At 42.1% G+C, this 20,539-nt stretch overlaps 1 protein-coding gene across 1 annotated transcript; it reads right to left on the reverse strand.

Annotated features, from left to right (window-relative positions):
* Window positions 1-21: 21 nt before the first annotated feature.
* Window positions 22-20,247, reverse strand: lmbrd2b (LMBR1 domain containing 2b). The gene is made up of 18 exons (XM_021602802.3): window positions 20,079-20,247; window positions 9,943-10,150; window positions 9,670-9,785; window positions 8,897-8,995; window positions 8,492-8,659; window positions 8,081-8,291; window positions 6,596-6,670; window positions 6,295-6,408; window positions 5,989-6,172; window positions 5,116-5,297; window positions 4,843-4,976; window positions 4,440-4,545; window positions 4,251-4,348; window positions 3,944-4,047; window positions 3,786-3,832; window positions 3,566-3,680; window positions 3,190-3,316; window positions 22-3,029 (listed from the first exon to the last, which is right to left on the reverse strand). The coding sequence occupies exons 2-18, from the start codon at window positions 10,114-10,116 to the stop codon at window positions 2,966-2,968; spliced, it is 2,118 nt and encodes a 705-aa protein (XP_021458477.1). The 5' UTR covers window positions 10,117-10,150; window positions 20,079-20,247; the 3' UTR covers window positions 22-2,965.
* Window positions 20,248-20,539: the final 292 nt, after the last annotated feature.

Genomic DNA, 20,539 nt, shown 5'->3' on the forward strand with positions numbered 1-20,539 from the left:
ATACGATATGATAGGAATACATAATTTTAAGATGTTTTATTTCGTTCCACAACACTTTAGTCTAAATACTACATAAATAAAACCCCACAGAGGACCAACACCTGGGTTTAATAAATTATAACATTCCAGCATCAGAGTACATGTGCAAAGAAAATGAAATATACCTGTACATAATATATTTCAAGATACAAAGCAAAAACGTCTTCACCAAAATCAGTGTGAGGTTACCCATCTCACTAACACTACAGTATACTGTATAATTCATTAGGAACTTTCATTAATTTCTTACTTTTTTTTACAGAGATTTTAAGGAGATTAAGTTAAATGGGCATCTAAACAGATGTAGTTCAATTCATTTACAATAAATAGCATGTTGTACATGTGTTGACCTTTTCTGTCTGCTATATTAAAATAACAATATAAAACAAAACAAAATATACAACAGTGCATCATTAACAAAGACATGGAGAGAGACTTTTCTGGTTAAATCTAAAATATTATTTACAGCAGATTACGTTCAATTATAATTTAACATGATTTTAGAATAATTGTCCATCTCCTTCAAATATGAATATCATGCATTTAACCTGCATGCTATGGTGTGTGTGTGTGTTACATCTGAATTACTCAATCCAACTAGAGCTCGTACAGTAGTTCTTCCATGTTGACACATTGTGCAGTCCTACTTTTGGGAACCTGCCTTGAAAGATGTTTGGGAATGTACAGGATTTCAGAGATGTAAATGGCCTGTTGCTTTGCTGTACCTGCCAGCAAGACCTCTTGATCAATGTAAGAATAAATATTTAAAATGTAAGACATTTGAAGGTCACTTGTTTTTGTTCATTGAGCCAAGTAATTAAAACCAAAAATGGAATCATAAATTGGGAAAATGTGCAATGCCATTTTCGTAATGCAGCCGAATAAACACAAATAAAACAATAAAATGGCACAATGATACCCCGAAAAGACTTCAGTAGATTCTTTAACACCTACAATTCTAAATAGTTTACTAAATGTCCAGCGGACAATGGTTAATGACACAATATTGCTATTTTTTTTTTTTTTAAAACAGGCCTTTCAACAGAATTTAAACAAATACATTCTCAAACACAAAAGGTTTAAGGTCATTCTGACATTAGGAATAGAAAAGAGAGCATACATAACAATACATAACAGCTGTATCAGTTGACCTCCATCAATTGCAACAACATCTCTAGCGTTATGGGCCGAATTCCAACTTGAGTTCCGATTTGCACTAATCTGACATCAATTCCCTTGCACAAATAATGCGAGTTAACAACACACATCTCAAGTTAGTATTCAGCTCTATGGGCAGTATAAACACCATGCGTGTTCACTCAGTATGGGCTGGATCACATAGATTATACAAGAAATAGAAGACTGTCTACTGTACACTTGGTTTCTATGGTAGCAGCTTCAGAAACAGTCCCAAGCAACTGTCCATCCTTCCATAAACCAGAACCATAAATCATAGAATTCTACAAGACTGACAAGTGACAACACAAGACTAATTCATTGAAACATTAATCATTTGTTCCAATATTTATATTTTTCTGGCACAGTTAAATAAGTAGGTAGTTAGGAACTTTTAGGAGATAAATACAAACGCATTAAAAAATATATATATACACACACACACACACGCACAACCATTCAAAGGTTTGGGGTTACTTAGAAATGTGCTTTTCTTTAAAAAACAAGCACATTTTTTGTCCATTAAAATAACATCAAATTGATCAGAAATACAGTGTAGACATGGTCAATGTTGTAAATGACTAATGTAGCTGGAAACGACAGATTTTTATGGAATATCTACATAGGCGTACAGAGGCCCATTATCAGCAGCCATCACTCCTGTGTTCCAATGGCACGTTGTGTTAGCTAATCCAAGTTTATCATTTTAAAATGGCTAATTGAACATTAGAAAACCCTTTTGCAATTATGTTAGCACAGCTGAAAAACTGTTGTCCTGATTAAAGAAGCAATAAAACTGTCCTTCTTTAGACAAGTTGAGTATCTGGAGCAGCAGCATTTGTGAGTTCAATTACAGGCTCAAAATGGCCAGAAACAAAGCTCTTTCTTCTGAAACTCGTCAGTCTATTCTTGTTCTGAGAAATGAAGGCTATTCCATGTGCTAACATAATTGCAAAAGAGTTTTCTAATGTTCAATTAGCCATTTTAAAATTATAAACTTGGATTAGCTAACACAACGTGCCATTGGAACACAGGAGTGATGGCTGCTGATAATGGGCCTATGAGATATTCCATTAAAAATCTGTCGTTTCCAACTACAATAGTCATTTACAACATTAACAATGTCTACACTGTATTTCTGATCAATTTCATGTTATTTTAATGGACAAAAAAAGGCTTTTCTTTCAAAAACAAGGACCTTTCTAAGTGACCCCAAACTTTTGAACGGTTGTGTATATAATGTCTCCCCCCTCCACAATATCCTTCATTAGTGTTAATTACTTATCTTCTCAAAAAAAAAAAAATTTGCTCAACCCGTCAACCAGATTTTTGAGGGAAGACACATCCCAGTGGGTATCAAATGAACAGAGGACCTTTAATAGAAATTCATGCACATAAGTAACAAATGAAATAACAAAACAGATTAACAATGATAAGCCCAAATAGGGTACAGGTTCATGCATTCATGACATGATGCACACTGGCTGGCACTGGGAGGACAGCTATCTGCCTAATGGGGAAGTGTATATTAACAGCCACTGGAGTGTTCTGACAGGCGACAAGCTATTGGAAACGAAGGGTAGCAGATACATCAGGCCAACAGTGTAGTGTGAGATAGAGGTCATGTGCTACATTCACAGAGGTTGAGAGAGCGTCTCTCCTTCGTATGGTCTTCCCTGAAAAGTGGAGGATGAAAATGAATGTGTGTTTCTAGCTTTCCTGTTCCTTCGACTTCCCCTCTCTACTTCTCTCAAACGTCATCAAAGATTCTGCTCCGTGACGAGGACATGGACAGGTACCTGCCTGGTACATGTCTGCAACATGGAGAGGCACAGTGAGCATATTGTATATGTTTAACAACACACACACACACACACGTCTGTGTTATTTGCTTACAGGTATCGACCACAGCAGAGCAGAAAATTATACTAACACACTTAATTAGATAAGAGTGGGCACTGGGGGACGTATTACCTGGTGGAACCTGCTTCAAGAGGGTCGTCTGAAAGGGTCTCTGCATTGAAGTCCAAAGGCTCTGCGTCCTGGAGAAGTTCTATAGAGTCTCTCTCTGTTCCTCTGCCAGTCCGAGAGTACTTGGCCTCTGTTGGAGGAACGACAACAGTCAATACCATTTCACTGCCTTCCGCAGTTCAATTCAGATACATGTTAGAAGGGATTTATAAAGAAGATGTGGTGTTGATATCCTCAGTGGCGTTATGATAAGCCATGACTCTACAATAGGAAACGAACCAGTGATTGATTGTTTAACAAAGCAACGTGTAAAACCTAGCCAAACTGTAGAAAAACAAGCGCAACGTAATGCAAGCAGGCTCGGCGACCATTCACTCACGTCTAGTGTTAGGGACAGTATCGGAGTAGTTGGTCTCTGTCATTTCTGCTGCTTCATTTCTAATCCTGTTCCTGGCGGTGTCTTCCCGGGTGTTACCATAGCGCTCTTTCCACTCCTAGAACACAGGCCTGACGTTACCATCTGGATCTGTTTCTTTGCAAAAAAATAACTACCAACGCACACAATAAAGGGCCATGGGAAATGAAAACTAGGCACTCGCCCTTCGTCGGTTCTCTCCATCCTCAATCCTTTGGAGTTTTCTTTTCTCTGTCAGAAACAGAGAAATCGCTAAGTACCGTTGTTCTTGTCGACAACCACACAAACAGAAAACCAAAGCCCCCCCCCTGTCAAAAGGTTTCAATTCAAGTGGTGCCAAACCTCGCCGAATGAGCTCCTTGCCCTCATCGATCAGGTCAGAGGTCATTTCATTGTCTCCCACAAACTGCTGAAAGCCCAGGAGGTTCAGACAGCGGGTGCCCAGGCTAAAGGGTTCATACAGAAACTATGAGGGTCTATCATAAATCAATACTTGTTCTTGCGCAGTATGCGTGTGCGCTGATAGTCCTTCTGGGTCATTGGAGGAGTACACCTTGTAGAACAGTAAGTTGATATCATCATGTATCCTAATATTATTGATCTACAAATGCAATTGAATTCCAAAATCTAAACAGCAGACTGGACTCACCTGAAGTAGGTAGCGATGCAGAGCAGCAATATGAGCATGGGGTAATAGATGTAGAAGCCATTAGCTATGAACGATAGGACCCTCATAGAACCCATGATCTGCAAAGGAGTAACATATCATCAACATGAGGAAAAGAACACATCAAGGAATATGTTCAATCACTGTCAGAAGGACGTGCTTGTGTCTTACAGAGGTGTAGGCCGTCTGCTCCTTCTGTTGGTGGGAGATAGCAGAGTCCATGTGGATCAGACCCAGGAAGTTCAGACACAGAGGAGGGGTCAGACGGCAGAACAGCCTAAAGAGCAACAAGACGACATTAGACATTTAACATGAAATCATGTTACATACACATATGCCAGGGGAAAAGTAAGGGATGGTATGGTCATTTTCAGTGTAGCTGTCCACATACAGTATAGCTCTGTGCACATATGCACCAAAACCAGAAAAACACACCACTTTCTGAATGTCAATTTCCTCCATTTCTACCTTATACGGTCTATGATTTCCAGAGAGGTTCTCTCTCTTTGATACTTAGCTATCCAATCAGACCCAAATTCCTCCTCTCACTGCTCTCTACCGCCCAGTCACTTACATGCCACTGAACTGCAGGCTGTAGGCGTCAGTCTGGTGGTGGGAGGCCAGGTAGTAGTAGTTGAACACTCTGATCCGGAACACAGTGGAGTAAACACAGGTGCACAGGAAGAAGATGGTGATGAAGCACGCCATCTAGTGGACAAAACAATAACCATGTGAGAAGACCGACAAGCTCCAACTGAATTATGAATACACAACAGGATGTTGATGATATCAGATACTGGTGTACTACTGTACTAATTGGTGTAACTGCTTTCTGTTGGCGTCTCACCTCAATGTACAAGTAGTTGTAGTCTCTCTCAGCGAGCTGGATGAAGACAGCGAAGAGGGAAAGGACGGGTCGGGTGCTGAAGAAGGTGCACTCAGACCACACCACGGCCACAGAAAACAGAGACAACACCACAGCCAGCAGCCGGTAGAACCAATGTTTCAGCAGGCACTCCCAGTACCACTCTGGAGAAGAACAAGATACAAACACACAAGGATCTTAAGACGTTCAGAAACATCCCAAATGATAAGCGGAATGGAAGACTAGACAGGGTAAGACCCATAAAAAAAAATGTTGTCTGCCCAGCGCATCACTGGGGGCGGGCTGTCTGCTCTCCAGGACACCTGCAGCGCCGATGTCACAGGAGGGCCAAGGGGATCATCGGGGATGGCAGCCACCCGGGCCACTACCTGTTCATCCCGCTGTCATCCGGAGGGAGGGGGCAGTAAAGATGCATTGAAGCTAGGACCGAGAGACTGAGGGACAGGGGCCATCGGACTGTTGAATGGCCATCGCTGGCACATTGGAGGCTGCTGCCCTATATACATAGACTTTAAAATCGCTGGCCGCTTTAATAGTGGAACACTAGTCACTGATGACGTTTACATATTTTGCATTGCTCATCTCATGTGTATGCTGTGTTCTTTACTGTTCTGCTGTATCTTGGTCGATGCTGCTCTGACATTGCTCGCCCAAATATTTGTATATTCTTGGTTCCATTCCTTTACTTTAGATTTGAGTGTGTTGTGAAATTGTTGGATATTACTTGTTAGATACTACTGCACTGTTAGAGCGAGAAACACAAGCATTTCGCTACACCCGCAATAACATCTGCTAAACAAGTGTATGTGACCAATACAATTTGATGTGACCCACCTACGGTAGGAGTGTAAAAGTATCGGCTGAGCCAGCTAGTTGGTTCTGTGGAGGGGAAGCTGCGGACAAACTGGTGGGCTGAGCTGGTCTCATTCTTCGCCACGTCCTCCAGGTGCATAGCCTGCTGCAGGAGGATCAGCCACTGGACACGGGTCCGGTTGTGTCTCTGCACTGCGTAAATTACCTAACCATTCACAAAAATAACCACATCAGTATCTAATATAGCTACTGGATATATCAGTACAATAAGGTAAACACAATGAAATACTTAAGTGAAAAGCCTTGTAATATATTTCTTCATTTTACTTGTTTGTGAAGCTTCACCAGGCTCTTCTCACTGGGATAGGTGTTCTGTTTGTCATCAAAGTCCTCATAGTCATCCATGTTTCTGCCCATCTTCTCCTGGTAGTCCACAGGGCACTAAGGGAGAAAACTCATGTGTTAGGATTAACAAAAATGCGCCCGTCTTTCTCAGGCCACGTCACATTCCTCACTTGTTTAATCCTCACGTTAAGCACACGGAGCGGAGATTGTGTTGGGGCTCCATCTATTCTTCACTAAGAATGTACAAATTGTTTCTTTCCTCGTGAAGCTCCTTTAATCTTACCTTTCTAAGAACAGTATCGATGTACTTCCTCAGTGGGTGGTTGTACTTGATGGATTCTTGGACCTTTCGCACTTCCTAAAACAGATCCACAAAAAAAAAAAAAAGACCTTTTTGAATTACTCTGCCATTTTTTAAGTCATGCCACGTCCCCACATGTCCTTGACTTTCCTAAATAAGTCTATAAAATCATACATAAATGAGATAAGCAGTTTCAAGAGGACACCGCGAGTCATTCACTGGCAGTCAGCCTGCGTAGCTGATGGCCCATCGAAACTACACCTAACAAATAAATTCACACATAGAATAAGGGAGTTAGCCTAAAGACGAGATTAAATTGACAATAGTCTGATGGGTGAGAATATTATAAATTGTATATGAAGAATCTGATGCAATATATTTCAACTGTTCTGCCTGCGCATATGGAACCCTGACCTGTTCACCGGACCTGCTGTTTACGACTCTCTCTCTACCGCACCTGCTGTCTCTAACTCTGAATGATTGGCTATGAAACGCCAACTGACATTTACTCCTGAGGTGCTGACCTGTTGCACCCTCTACAACCACTGTGATAATTATTATTTGACCCTGCTGGTCATCTATGAACGTTTGAACATCTTGGCCATGTTCTGTTATAATCTCCACCCGACACAGCCAGAAGAGGACTTGCCACCCCTCATAGCCTGGTTCCACTCTAGGTTTCTTCCTCGGTTCCAGCCTTTCTAGGGAGTTTTTCCTAGCCACCGTGCTTCTACATCTTCTTTGCTTGTCGTTTGGGGTTTTAGGCTGGGTTTCTGTACAGCACTTTGTGTCATCGGCTGATGTAAAAAGGGCTTTATAAATACATTTGATTGATTGATGCACACCGGGGCTTGGAATTGACACAGAGGCAGGTAAACAGAGCGCCAAAAAGTGACTTTTTCAAATTATGTCTATATAGTATCAGAAAGAGCATATTCTGTAGTTTCCAAATTACCCATCATTGCCAAAACAACCCTTGAGCTCTATAAAAAAATATATATAACTTTTTGGGAGAATTACCAAGATTCCATGCGCTCCCCACGTGAACTCGCAACACTCACAGTAATATATTTAAATTCAAAATGTTCCTTAAGACCATCTTGCAATGAATGAATGATATTTGTGGTGATGTTTATTTAAATTGTTTTTAACACAAATTGCGTCGTTTGTGTTTTTTTCCTTTGTATGGTCTACAGTTGTATGGTCTACAGTTCTTTGAAATTATTTTGTGTTCTAATGTTATAAACACAACCAAATGATATTTTTTGCGATAGCATACTGTATATAAAATGTATTTATTAGACTGTTAGAATGTTGACGTTCAAAAGAAGCGTCATTGGCCCGAAGGGGGGGGGGGGTCAAACGAGGCCAGGCTTTTCTAGTGTTAAACACAATTTAACTCAGTTTCTAAGAAACAGAGCACACTAAACTTTCCATTTCATAGTGAGAGCAGGAAGTATTCCCTACCTCCATGACATCCTCTAGGTTCTCCTGTGCATCAGCCTTCTCTGTCATCAGCTTGGCTGCCTTGAAGTAGGTCTTGATGAGCAGGTGTCCCCGCCGCGAGGCGTTCCAATAGGAGCGCGGAATCTCCACCAGGCCGTAACCCAGCAACAGCACCAGCAGGAACAGACCCCAGGTGTTGGCTGCAGTGATGCCTATTGTCTGCAGCTCATACCTGAGAGAAGCAGGTAGACAGACCAAACCAGATTTACGTGAGACGAAGACAAACATGGTTCCTCCTAATTACCCTTCCATGTTTGCACCGAGTTGTGTAGAATACAAATGAGGTGAAATACGGAATATTAAACTTTTTTTTTGTGTAGTCAACAGCACACTTTCCAAACCACAAATTTGTCCATGTTGCGGTGCACTCACCAGGAGAGGTGCCACTGAGGATGAACGGCCACGTAGATAAGCAGTGAGCCGAAGATGAGCAGGTACGTTCCGTAATAAATGGCATTCTCTATCAGTGCAGTCTTTATTTTCCCAGTGATGGAAAAGCCCCCTGAGCGTGCATAGGACTGCATGAAGGGCAGCAGCAGCCTGCAAGAACATAAACATCTGGAGTAAGGCAGGTGTACTAGAATATGTGAATTAAGAGAACATCTCTATAGGGACAGATGCGGGTGATTGGCTTAGTGAAGAAAGACTGTCAGTCAAACTAAAATTACTCAGGCAGACAATTACTCGGGCAGACAATTCCTGTCCCAAGTCCTTGTCAGTCTAGTGTTTCTAGTACAAGTACATACAACACCATGCAAATTCTGCTCTAAACCTCACCAGGTGAGACACTGAGAGGTCCAGTAAACAACTCTCCAGAACACAGGCATGATTCCATCTGGAATGTAGCTCCATGGCTTGTAACACACCTTTAGAACACTGTCAAGGAAAACACAAAGTGTTAATATGTAAGCAAACTTGGGGAAATAAAGCTTACGCTATACTGATTATACACCGAGTTAGTTATACACCGAGTTAAATGTTTTGTACACTCAGTGTATACCGTGCTGGTGACCTATTTAAGATGAATCAAAACATTGAAACTGGAGCAAAGTACACGAACATTGATCTTCATATTTAAACCATGGAACTCCAATGTTTGCCTTGTATAAACTATTAGGGTAACATGTCAGACTGGGGGGAAAAAAAACACTTTACATAACGATGAGCAAAACTAAAAAGGACCCGATGTACTCAACATTTCATGGTAGGAAGAGGCTGGACTTTTATAAGTGAAATTAGATTACGTCTAGCTGTTGCAAATAAGTGTGTGTGACAACAGATACACAAAACCTGTCTTGTAAATCTGATTTAGACAAGCCTCTGCAAAACCTCTGGTTTGAGAAGAGAGCTGAAATACAATGTCATGTTTGAAATTACAGCAGTGGTTACTGCTTTCTGGCTGGGCCCCTCATCCCTGGTCTTTGGTAACCAGGGTACGCTGGCGTTTTGTTCAACCAAATCCTGACCTTTGACCTATCACGTCATTACCCTGAATGTTGAACCAAATCCTATTACACATGAACATTTGATGACACCCTAGGCACTCTAACCTTTTAGTGGCAGTGGCCATAGTTGAGTTTCCTGCTGTTTGATTGGATAGCAGTGGGATCACAGGGAGTACGGCGGGATGTTCCTCATGATCAATCTTACACTGCTTGTAGATTGTCTGAAAGGTCAAACACACAGGAAGACATCAGAGAGGTACGCAAACACACATACACCACAAAGTTAATGGTCACCATTTTGATCCAGGTTTTTTGTCAAAGGGAATGGATAAGATGAGGCTTCAGTGTGTGGTGAATGTGTTCAATAATAGTACTAACCGTGCTGATGTCCAGAGGAAGAATGAAGACGATGAGGAAACACAGGTACCAGGCCAGCAAGGTGCCAAACAGCACCATCCTCTGCTGCTTACGGAAGTCTGCATAGCGATGCAGCAGGAACAGAGCCAGGAAGAACACCACCACTATCTCAATGCCCAGCGCAGCCCCACTCATCCTGCCTCTCTTACCGCTCTCTCAACGGCAGTCACTGAAAAGAGAGAAAGTTTTAGATTCAATCCCTAGAAGTTATATAGACTAGAGGCTGTGAAAGAGAAATGCCATATTCACTACCTAATATAATATTAATTAATTTAAAATTTGCTTTCAGGGTTCTTCCCCGGATTCTTTTAATGAGGTGGTGCTGCTGCGTATTGCCGGGGGGGGGGGGGGGGGGGGGGCTGTAACCACCATTTCCTGCAATCTAGGGCAAACAATTGCCTTATATGATAACATATGTTACCAGTCCACAAGGTGGCCCAGCACCTCTAACATTCCTTTGGAGAAAACGCTGGCTTTTCTTACACTGAAGAAATTAATCAAAAATTTAATTCTAGTAATAAAAACAATCCAAAACACAGAACATAGTAAGCAGACATCAATCAAAGCTATATACAGGTGTTGTCAGATCCAGTGGACAGTAGAACAGAATTAACGGAGGTCCTTGAAAGCTTTTCTGAACAGCTCAGTCTTGAGCTGAGCCTTAAATGAGCCCAGAGACTCTGCAGCCCTGACAATGACTAGAAGTCTGTTCCACAGCCGTGTCACCCATAGTATTTAGTCTGCTGTGGGGCTGCTGAAGGGAGATAGACCTGGAGGAGTGAAGGTGTGTGTGGGGCAGGAGGGTAGAATGAGGAGTGAGGACAGACAGATTCTTGGGTACAGAGTTTCTCTCTTGTCAGTCACTGAGAGTAACTAAACTAGCCCATGTGGGCTAACATGTTTTAGATTGGTAAGTTAGGCTTGTGGCCAGATAACTCAACTTGTAGTAATCATGGTGGAATTACCGACCGGGGGGCCCCCATTGATTTTCTTAGCAAACATTTCTCTCCACCATCTGGCAAAATTAGTAGAATTGCATGAAATGAACTCTAAAACTTCTCTCTGTTGTCAAGAGGGGGGCCATTAAATTGTTTTTCTTGGAAGATGGGGGAGGTGAGCTCTTAAAGATGACTGGAAGGGCTCCAGTAGGTTGTGAGTGGCCAGATGGTGTTGATGGGCGTACTCAGGAAGGGCTGGTTGGAGATAGGCCTGTAGTTCTGGATGTTGTCATGGTCAGATCCTAATAAAATGGAGATCTTAAGAAAAAAATAAAGCTCCAGCCTTTTTAAGTACGGATTTGACTGAGGCGAGTTTGAGCTGAGGAGGGACACATCCAGTGATGAGGGATTGTTGATGATTTCTGTGAAGAAAGGCTCCAGAGCAGGTAAGCAGGTGTTGACCAGGGAGGTGGGGAATAGGGTCAAGTGAATAAGTGGTGGGCCTCATGGCCTCACTGTCCTAACCAGCTTGGTTACATCAGCTGCAGTGTCTATGGTGAAGGTGGAGAACCTGGACTCAGGAAACGTAGATCAACTAAGGGGCTGGATGGGACAGGATGGTGTTGAGGTTTTCAATTTTGCTTTGGAAGAAGCCCAGGTATTGATTGCAGCGTTCTGAGGAGAGCAGGGTTTGGGGTTTTGAGACTCCTAAACTGAATGGAGCATAGGCCTCTAAAGTGCGACCAATGTGGTTGCATATGCGGCCAAAGATTTTGCTGTGCGACCAGGAGTATTATTTTGGGATCACTGTGTGACATTGGAGGCTCCTCAGAGGAGGAAAATGTAAAGATGGTAAAACATTTAAAAAGTAATTATTTTAGATAAAACTATACTGAATATAAATCGCATCACCAAACAATTGGTTAAAACACTATTTTGCAAAGAAAGTCTTTCTTAGTAATAGTATTTATTCCTCAATGAAGGAGAAGCAAGAGAGAAATATAGAGATTGTAAAAATGTCTCACTTTCAGTTTCACTTAGCTAGCAAATACAGGTAGCTAGTTTAGCCTACTGAAACACCCTGCTCAAACAGAGCAATGCTATATTGGCTAGCTGGCTATGACTATCCAACACAACACTGGAACTCTTCTAAGTCAAGGTAAGCTTTTGGTATTACTAATTTATTGCCACCGGGGCCCGCCGGTATAACTGCTTACTGATTGTACACTAATGTTACTGCATGATTGCAGCAGGTTTACTAACAAGTTAGTTATATTAGCTATGCTGACTATGACGTTACTTTAGCTAATATGGTGACAATGATGTAGGCTGTGTGTAGAGCTTGGAAAGGTTTTTTCACCTGGTCACATACAGCTGATGTGTTGTGCATTGAAGTCCACAAGTGAAGGGACAAGGTGAGAGGAGGAGAACTCATAAAAGGAATATGTGGTTGCTATGAACTAAGTTCACTTTCAAAAAAAATATTAAAAGGAAGCAAACGGGGATAAACATACCTGAATGTGTCCAATAGAAACTCTCGTTTGCAACGGTTGGACTAATGATTACACCCTATATCAGCAAGATGCTGGCAAGTGTGCAAGGCAGTATTTAATGTCACTGTCGCCTCAAATTTGTCTCTCGACCTGTGTGCACCTACGTTGTAAACTTTCATTCATAGGCTGGGTTTTAGCAACCTCATGATGGCTATATATAGTCATAGCTGTGTACATTCCCCCTCAAGCAAACACCAAGACAGCCCTCAAGGAACTTCACTGGACTCATATTACTCCAGTGCTAGCCTCCCTACACTGGCTTCCTGTCAAGGCAAGGGCTGATTTCAAGGTTTTACTGCTAACCTACAAAGCATTACATGTGCTTGCTCCAACCAATCTTTCCGATTTGGTCCTGCCGTACATACCTAGACGTACGCTACGGTAACAAGACGCAGGCCTCCTTACGGTCCCTAGAATTTCGAAGCAAACAGCTGGAGGAAGGGCTTTCTCCTATAGAGCTTCATTTTTATGGAATGGTCTGCCTATCCATGTGAGAGACGTAGAATCGGTCTCAACCTTTAAGTCTTTATTGAAGACTCATCTCTTCAGTAGGTCCTATGATTGAGTGAAGTCTGGCCCTCTCTCTCTGAGGACCTGAGCCCTAGGACCATGCCTCAGGACTACCTGGCCTGATGACTCCTTGCTGTCCCCAGTCCACCTGGCCGTGCTGCTGCTCCAGTTTCAACTGTTCTGCCTGCAGACCTTGCTACCTGTCCCAGACCTTCTGTTTTCAACTCTCTAGAGACAGCAGGAGCAGTAGAGATACTCTGATTGATTGGCTATGAAAAGCCAAATGACATTTACGCCTGAGGTGCTGAGCTGTTGCACCCTCTACAACCACTGTGATGATTATTATTTGACCCTGCTGGACATTTATGAACATCTTGGCCATGTTCTGTTATAATCTCCACCCGGCACAGCCAGAAGAGGACTGGCCACCCCTCATAGCCTGGTTCCTCTAGGTTTCTTCCTAGGTTCCTGCCTTTCTAGGGAGATTTTCCTGGCCACCGTGCTTCTCCACCGCATTTAACCATGGAAAGAGGTCTGGAAATATGGCTGCATATAAACAGTATAGTTATTCCCTCCGTAAGGCAATCAAACAAGCGAAATGCCGGTACAGAGACAAGGTGGAGTCGCAATTCAACGACTCAGACACGAGACATATGTGGCAGGGTCTACAGGAAATCACGGACTACAAAAACAGCCTGTTTCATGGACACCGACGTCATGCTTCCAGACAAACTAAACACTTTCCTTGCCCACTTTGAGGATAATACAGTGCCACCGTCGCGGCTCGCTAACATCGACTACAGCTCAGCATTCAACACCATAGTACTCTCCTAGGCCGCCTTTCGTTCCAGTTCTCTGCTGCCTGTGACTGGAACGAATTGCAAAAATCGCTGAAGTTGGAGACTTTTATCTCCCTCACCAACTTCAAACATCTGCTATCTGAGCAGCTAACCGATCACTGCAGCTGTACATAGTCTATCGTCGGTAAATAGCCCACCCAATGTTTACCTACCTCATCCCCATACTGTTTTTATTTATTTACTTTTCTACTCTTTTGCACACCAATATCTCTACCTGTACATGACCATCTGATCATTTATCACTAGTGTTAATCTGCAAAATTGTAATTATTTGCCTACCTCCTCATGCCTTTTGCACACAATGTATATAGACTCTCTTTTTTTCTACTGTGTTATTGACTTGTTTATTGTTTACTCCATGTGTAACTGTGTTGTCTGTTCACACTGCTATGCTTTATCTTGGCCAGGTTGCAGTTGCAAATGAGAACTTGTTCTCAACTAGCCTACCTGGTTAAATAAAGGTGAAATAAAAAAAAATAAAAAAAATCAAGCTGGAGGCCCTGGGTCTCAACCCCACCCTGTGCAATTGGGTCCTGGACTTTGACGGGACACCCCCAGGTGGTGAAGGTAGGAAACAACATCTCCACTTCGCTGACCCTCAACACTGGGGCCCCACATGGGTGAGTGCTCAGCCCTCTCCTGTAGTCCCTGTTCACCCACGACTGCGTGGCCATGCATGCCTCCAACTCAATCATCAAGTTTGCAGACAACACAACAGTACTGGGCTTGATTACCAACAACGACACAGCCTACAGGAACGAAGTGAGGGCACTCGGAGTGTGGTGTCAGGAAAACAAACTCTCACTCAACGTCAACAAAACAAAGGAGATGATCGTGGACTTCAGAAAACAGCAGAGGGAGCACCCCCTATCCACATCGAAGGGACAGCAGTGGGAATACCAAGGTGGAAAGTGAAGTTCCTCGGCGTACACATCACAGACAAACTGAAATGGTCCACCCACACAGACAGTGTGATGAAGAAGACGCAACAGCGCCTCTTCAACCTCAGGAGGCTGAAGAAATTTGGCTCGTCACCCAAAACCCTGACAGGACGCACAATCGAGAGCAACCTATCGGGCTTTATCACAGGCTGGTACAACAACGGCACCGCCCTCAACCGCAAGGCTCTCCAGAGGGTGGTGCGGGGGGCAAACTACCTGCCCTCCAGGACATCTGCAGCACCTGATGTCATTGGAAGGCCAAAAGATCATCAAGGACAACAACCACCCAAGCCACTGCCTGTTCACCCCGCTACCATCCAGAAGGCGAGGTCAGTACAGGTACATCAAAGCTGGGACTGAGAGATTGAAAAACAGCTTCTATCTCAAGGCCATCAGACTGCTAAACAGCCATCACTAACTCAGAGGCTGCTGCCTACATTGAGACCCAATCACTGGACACTTAAATCAATTGATCACTAATAACTTTAAATAATGCCACTTTAATAATGTTTCCAGTGGCAAGAAAAAGTATGTGAACCCTTTGGAATGACCTGGATTTCTGCATAAAATTTGATCTGATCTTCAGTCACTACAATGGACAAACACAGTGTGCTTAAACTAACACAGAAATTATTATAGTTTTTCTTGTCTATATTGAATACATCATTTAAACATTCACAGTGTAGGGTGGAAAAAGTATATGAGCCCCTAGGCTAATGACTTCTCCAAAAACGAATTGGAGTCAGGAGTCAGCTAACCTGGATTCCAATCAATGAGATGAGATTGGAGATGTTGGTTAGAGCTGCCTTGCCCTATAAAAACAAACTCAAATCTTGAGTTTTCTATTCACAAGAAGCATTGCCTGATGTGAACCATGCCTCAAACAAAAAAGATCTCAGAAGACCTAAGATTAATATTTGTCGACTTGCATAAGGCTGGAAAGGGTTACAAAAGTATCTCTAAAAGCCTTGATGTTCATCAGTCCACGGTAAGAAAAATGATTTTTAATGGAGAAAGTTCAGTGCTGTTGCTACTCTCCCTAGGAGTGACTGTCCTGCAAAGATGACTGACTGTAAGAGCACAACGCAGAATGCTCAATGAGGTTAAGAAGAATCCTAGCGTGTCAGTTAAAGACTTACAGAAATCTCTGGAATATGCTAACATCTCTTGACGAGTCTACAATATGTTAAACACTAAACAAGAATTGTGTTCATGGGAGGACACCATGGAAGAAGCCACTGCTGTTGCAAAAGAGCACCTGATGTTCCACAGCGCTACTGCCAAAAATTCTGTGGACAGATGAAACTAAAGTTGTGTTGTTTGGAAGGAACACACAACAATATGTGTGGAGAAAAAAAAGGCACGCCACACCAACATCAAAACCTCATCCCAACTGTAAAATATGGTGGAGGGAGCATCATGGTTTGGGGCTGCTTTGCTGCCTCAGAGCCTGGACAGCTTGCTATCAGACGGAAAAATGAATTCCCAAGTTTATCAAGACATTTTGGAAGAGAATGTAAGGCTATCTGTCCATTAATTGAAGCTCAACAGAAGTTAGGTGATGCAACAGGACAACAACCCATTAGACAGAAGTAGATCAACAACAGAATGGCTTGAACAGTATTTGTAATAAGGTAATTTGTAATAATGACAATTACAACAATACTGAATGAACACTTACTTGAACTTAATATAATACATCAATAAAATCAATTTAGCCTCAAGTAAATAATGAAACATGTTCAATTTGGTTTAAATAATGCAAAAACAAAGTATTGGAGAAGAAAGTAAAAGTGCAATATGTGCTATGTAAGAAAGCTAACGTTTCAGTTCCTTGCTTAGAACATGAGAACATATGAAAGATGGTGGTTCCTTTTAACATGAGTCTTCAATATTCCCAGGTAAGAAGTTTTAGGTTGTAGTTATTATAGGGATTATAGGACTATTTCCCTCTATACCATTTGTATTTCATTAACCTTTGACTATTGGATGTTCTTATAGGCACTTTAGTATTGCCAGTGTAACAGTATAGCTTCCGTCCCTCTCCTCCCTGGGCTCGAACCAGCAACACAATGACAACAGCCACCGTCGAAGCAGCGTTACCCAAGCAGAGCAAGGGGAACAACTACTAGAAGGCTCAGAGCAAGTGACGTTTGAAACGCTATTAGTGCGCGCTAACTAGCTAGCCATTTCACTTCGGTTACACCAGCCTCATCTCGGGAGTTGATAGGCTTGAAGTCATAAACAGCGCAATGCTTGACGCACAAGGAGGAGCTGCTGGCAAAACGCAGGAAAGTGCTGTTTGAATGAATGTTTACGTGCCTGCTTCTGCCTACCACCGCTCGGTCAGATACTTGTATGCTTTTATGCTCAGTCAGATTATATGCAACGCAGAACACGCTAGATAATATCTAGTAATATCATCAACCATGTGTAGTTAACTAGTGATTATGATTGATTGTTTTTTTATAAGATAAGTTTAATGCTAGCTAGCAACTTACCTTGGCTTACTGCATTCGCGTAACAGGCAGGAAGTCTCCTTGTGGAGTGCAACGAGAGAGAGGCAGGTCGTTATTGCGTTGGACTAGTTAACTGTAAGGTCGCAAGATTGGATCCCCCGAGCTGACAAGGTGAAAATCTGTCTTTCTGCCCCTGAACAAGGCAGTTAACCCACCGTTCCTAGGCCGTCATTGAAAATAAGAATGGGTTCTTAACTGACTTGCCTAGTTAAATAAAAGGTATCCAAAAATAAAAAATAAAAATAAATACAGATTTCCGATTGTTATGAAAACTTGAAATCGGCCCTAATTAATCTGCCATTCCGATTAATCGGTCAACCTCTACTACGGAATGCTTTCTACACCTTGTAGACTGCATGCCCCGAGGGCGGGCGCGGGGGGGCAACTGAATATTAGGAAGTTGTTCCTCATGTTTAGTATACTCGGTGTATAGCATATGTTCAGTTTGAGAAGGAGAGAGCTAACATGAAGTGGAGGATCAGAGCTAAACTTACATAGCTTGCTACTGCTATAATTAATTTGATTAAAAACAGTGTTTCTTGCACATGATGTATTTATCAGAGTTATTGACCTCACAATAAGCCAGATGAGTAACTTACATTGTGGTGCTGAAACGTGAAGCAGCAGCCGCGCGTCACAATCAATCACTAACGGACAGCAGGCCAATTCGAGTAGGCATAATTCATATAAACAGTCTTCATTTTAAATTAGACTTTGCTAACAACAAGAGGTCTTTGTGTTGGAGCCTATATCTTTCTATTATGAGGTAGGCCTACCTGTTTGACAGACTATTAGGCTATAGGCTGCTATATCCATAGATTTGTCGGTCAGTTCCTCCACCCACCATGCACTCTTTAAATGCCCTACCTCCATATCAGGGCTGTTAAGTTAAAACCAAGACTTGAATTGAGAAAGTATGCCATAGGACTACCTTTAATTAAAGAAAATGGCAAAAGGCATAGGCCTACCCCTTGTTAGCTTAAAATTTAGAAGAAAATAAAACGGATCCGTTTTAATAAAGTAATCCATAACAGCGCTTTGGTCCGCAATGATTTATGCTAGAAACAAGCTGTAAAATACCCGGGAAAGAAGTGACTCCGATGCATAAAGTGATGTCTTTTTTTCATTTCTTTAACATTGAGAGGCTGAACTACAACCTTCTATAACAGAAAAGACAAAAAAAATAATTTGCTTGGTAAGTAATCTAATTCCGTCACTATTCAATTTCTGTACAATAGAAGATGTTTACACCCAGCCAGCTTTTAGCGAAACACTTGTGACCTCGTGAAGCAACAGAAGAGTAGCCTGCAGTTAAAGCTTACATTTTTCTGCGTTGGTAGACCTAACTTTTGAAAGTACCAGGCTCAGATTCCTAATGATGTCTCAGATTTTTTTTTTATTTAAATTTTTATCCCCTTTTTCTTTTTACGATCTTATCTCTTTGCTGCAACCCCAACGGGCTCGGGAGAGGCGATGGTAGAGTCATGCGTCCTCCGAAACTTGACCCGCCAAACCGTGCTTCTTAAATAACCGCTCGCTTAACCCGGAAGCCAGCTCCACCAATGTGTCGGAGGAAACATTGTTCAACTGACGACCGAAGTCAGCCTGCAGGCACCAGGCCCGCCACAAGTAGTCCCTAGAGCTCAGTGAACCAAGTAAAGTCCTCCCCGGCCAAACCCTCCCCTAACCTGGACGACGCTGGGCCAATTGTGCACCGCCTTATGGGACTCCTATGGGACCGAACCCCAGGCTGTAGTGACGCCGCAACACTGTTTTAATCTGCAATAGGACATTTTTTCTCGGACCTGCAAATATGATGATAGATTCATGCAATGATTTTACTATAAAGGATATGTTTCCACCCATACTGTGGTCTGCGAACCCACAACCTTCTGGCCCGCAGCCCTGTGTACCATCAAAATCCATGTAATGCTTACATCCACAGTTTCTAATGATGCATTTCTAAGGAGACATGTTTTCTACTATCCAATTTGTTTTAATTATTATTTGGGGTATATAGGGGAAGGTCACTTTCAAGCATTCAGGGAGGGTTTAGGTAAAATATAGGGAGGGCCATCCATTTAAATTTCTGAAGAGGTCCGATTTTCTCCATGGAACCCTTATTATAAATAACAGTCACTCCCTAATCTCTAGAAAAATGGAAAGGCATAGGCCTACCCCTTGTTAGCTTAAAATTTTGAAGATAATAAAACGGATCCGTTTTAATAAAGTAATCCATAACAGCGCTTGGAACAGCGACCGTGCATGGAAACATAAAATCCCTCAAATGAGCAGAGAGCGCCGCCTTGCTTGCTAACTAGCTAATTCTACACATTGGCCGTGTTCGAGAGCATCAAAACCGTGATGTATGATGGGTAAATTGTGACTGACTGACTGATCTACAAATAATATTGAGTGGTTATTTAGGATGCAAGGTGATGTGTAGATCAGAGTCAGTCTCGACCTGACTTAAAGTCGGCTCGGCTGCAATGTCGAACGCGCCCAACGTTTTAGCTGGTATGTCAGCTCACATTACAATTCAATAACAAAACAAACAAAGATGCTTCCACACTTGTTAAACAAAAATCTAACTTGTCAAACCAAATTAACATCAACGCTTCAATGGTCTTATTTATTTATCGCATTTTGGGCCGCGATGAAATATTAATAGCAAACGACCTGTCAAAAATACTCAATTATAGCTAGCATTAGCTAACCTCGACTCGCGAACAAACGGTCTTTGTAGCTAACTACATACGCTAAAATAGTATCTTACCTTCGTTTTTGTTTCGAATATACGGTTAGAATTATAGCCAAAATCCCAGCTATGATCATGTAAAATACAACCACTGTGTACCATGTAAGAATTTGCGTCACATCCTTGGTTCTTCCTGGTCTGCGTTATGGCAGCTGAGGATGATGGGAAGTGTACGCGTTTCTAACATGTTTTGTCTCAAAGTACCTTGGAGCTAAAATACTATGGACTACATATACAGGAACCAATAATGAAGTCAGAGAGAGCCACGTCTTTCAAAATGACAACGCAAACAAAAATAAAAGTTGGAAAGAAGGAAACATTAAAATCACTCAAAATCAGTATGACTATGTTCTTATTCCAGATCAGAATCACATTTATTCAGTTAATATATTTACACATACCCAGAATTTTTATTGGTGACATGGTGCTGCTAGCAGTATACAACATATAGAGACAGAAACAGAGAGGAATTTATACAG

This window comes from Oncorhynchus mykiss, chromosome 5 (genome assembly GCF_057628025.1).
Source record: "Oncorhynchus mykiss isolate SJ-2025 chromosome 5, ASM5762802v1, whole genome shotgun sequence".
Taxonomy (NCBI): Eukaryota; Metazoa; Chordata; class Actinopteri; order Salmoniformes; family Salmonidae; genus Oncorhynchus; species Oncorhynchus mykiss.

Bases quoted from the DNA above. Each gene is read 5' to 3' on its own strand.
- lmbrd2b (XM_021602802.3), bottom strand. From the start codon at position 10,116: ATGAGTGGGGCTGCGCTGGGCATTGAGATAGTGGTGGTGTTCTTCCTG. The intron at 9,786-9,942 runs GTTAGTACTATT...TTGACCTTTCAG, and splicing joins TTCCTCTGGACATCAGCACG to ACAATCTACAAGCAGTGTAA. The intron at 5,298-5,988 runs GTGGGTCACATC...GTTCTTCTCCAG, and splicing joins CTTTTACACTCCTACCGTAG to AGTGGTACTGGGAGTGCCTG.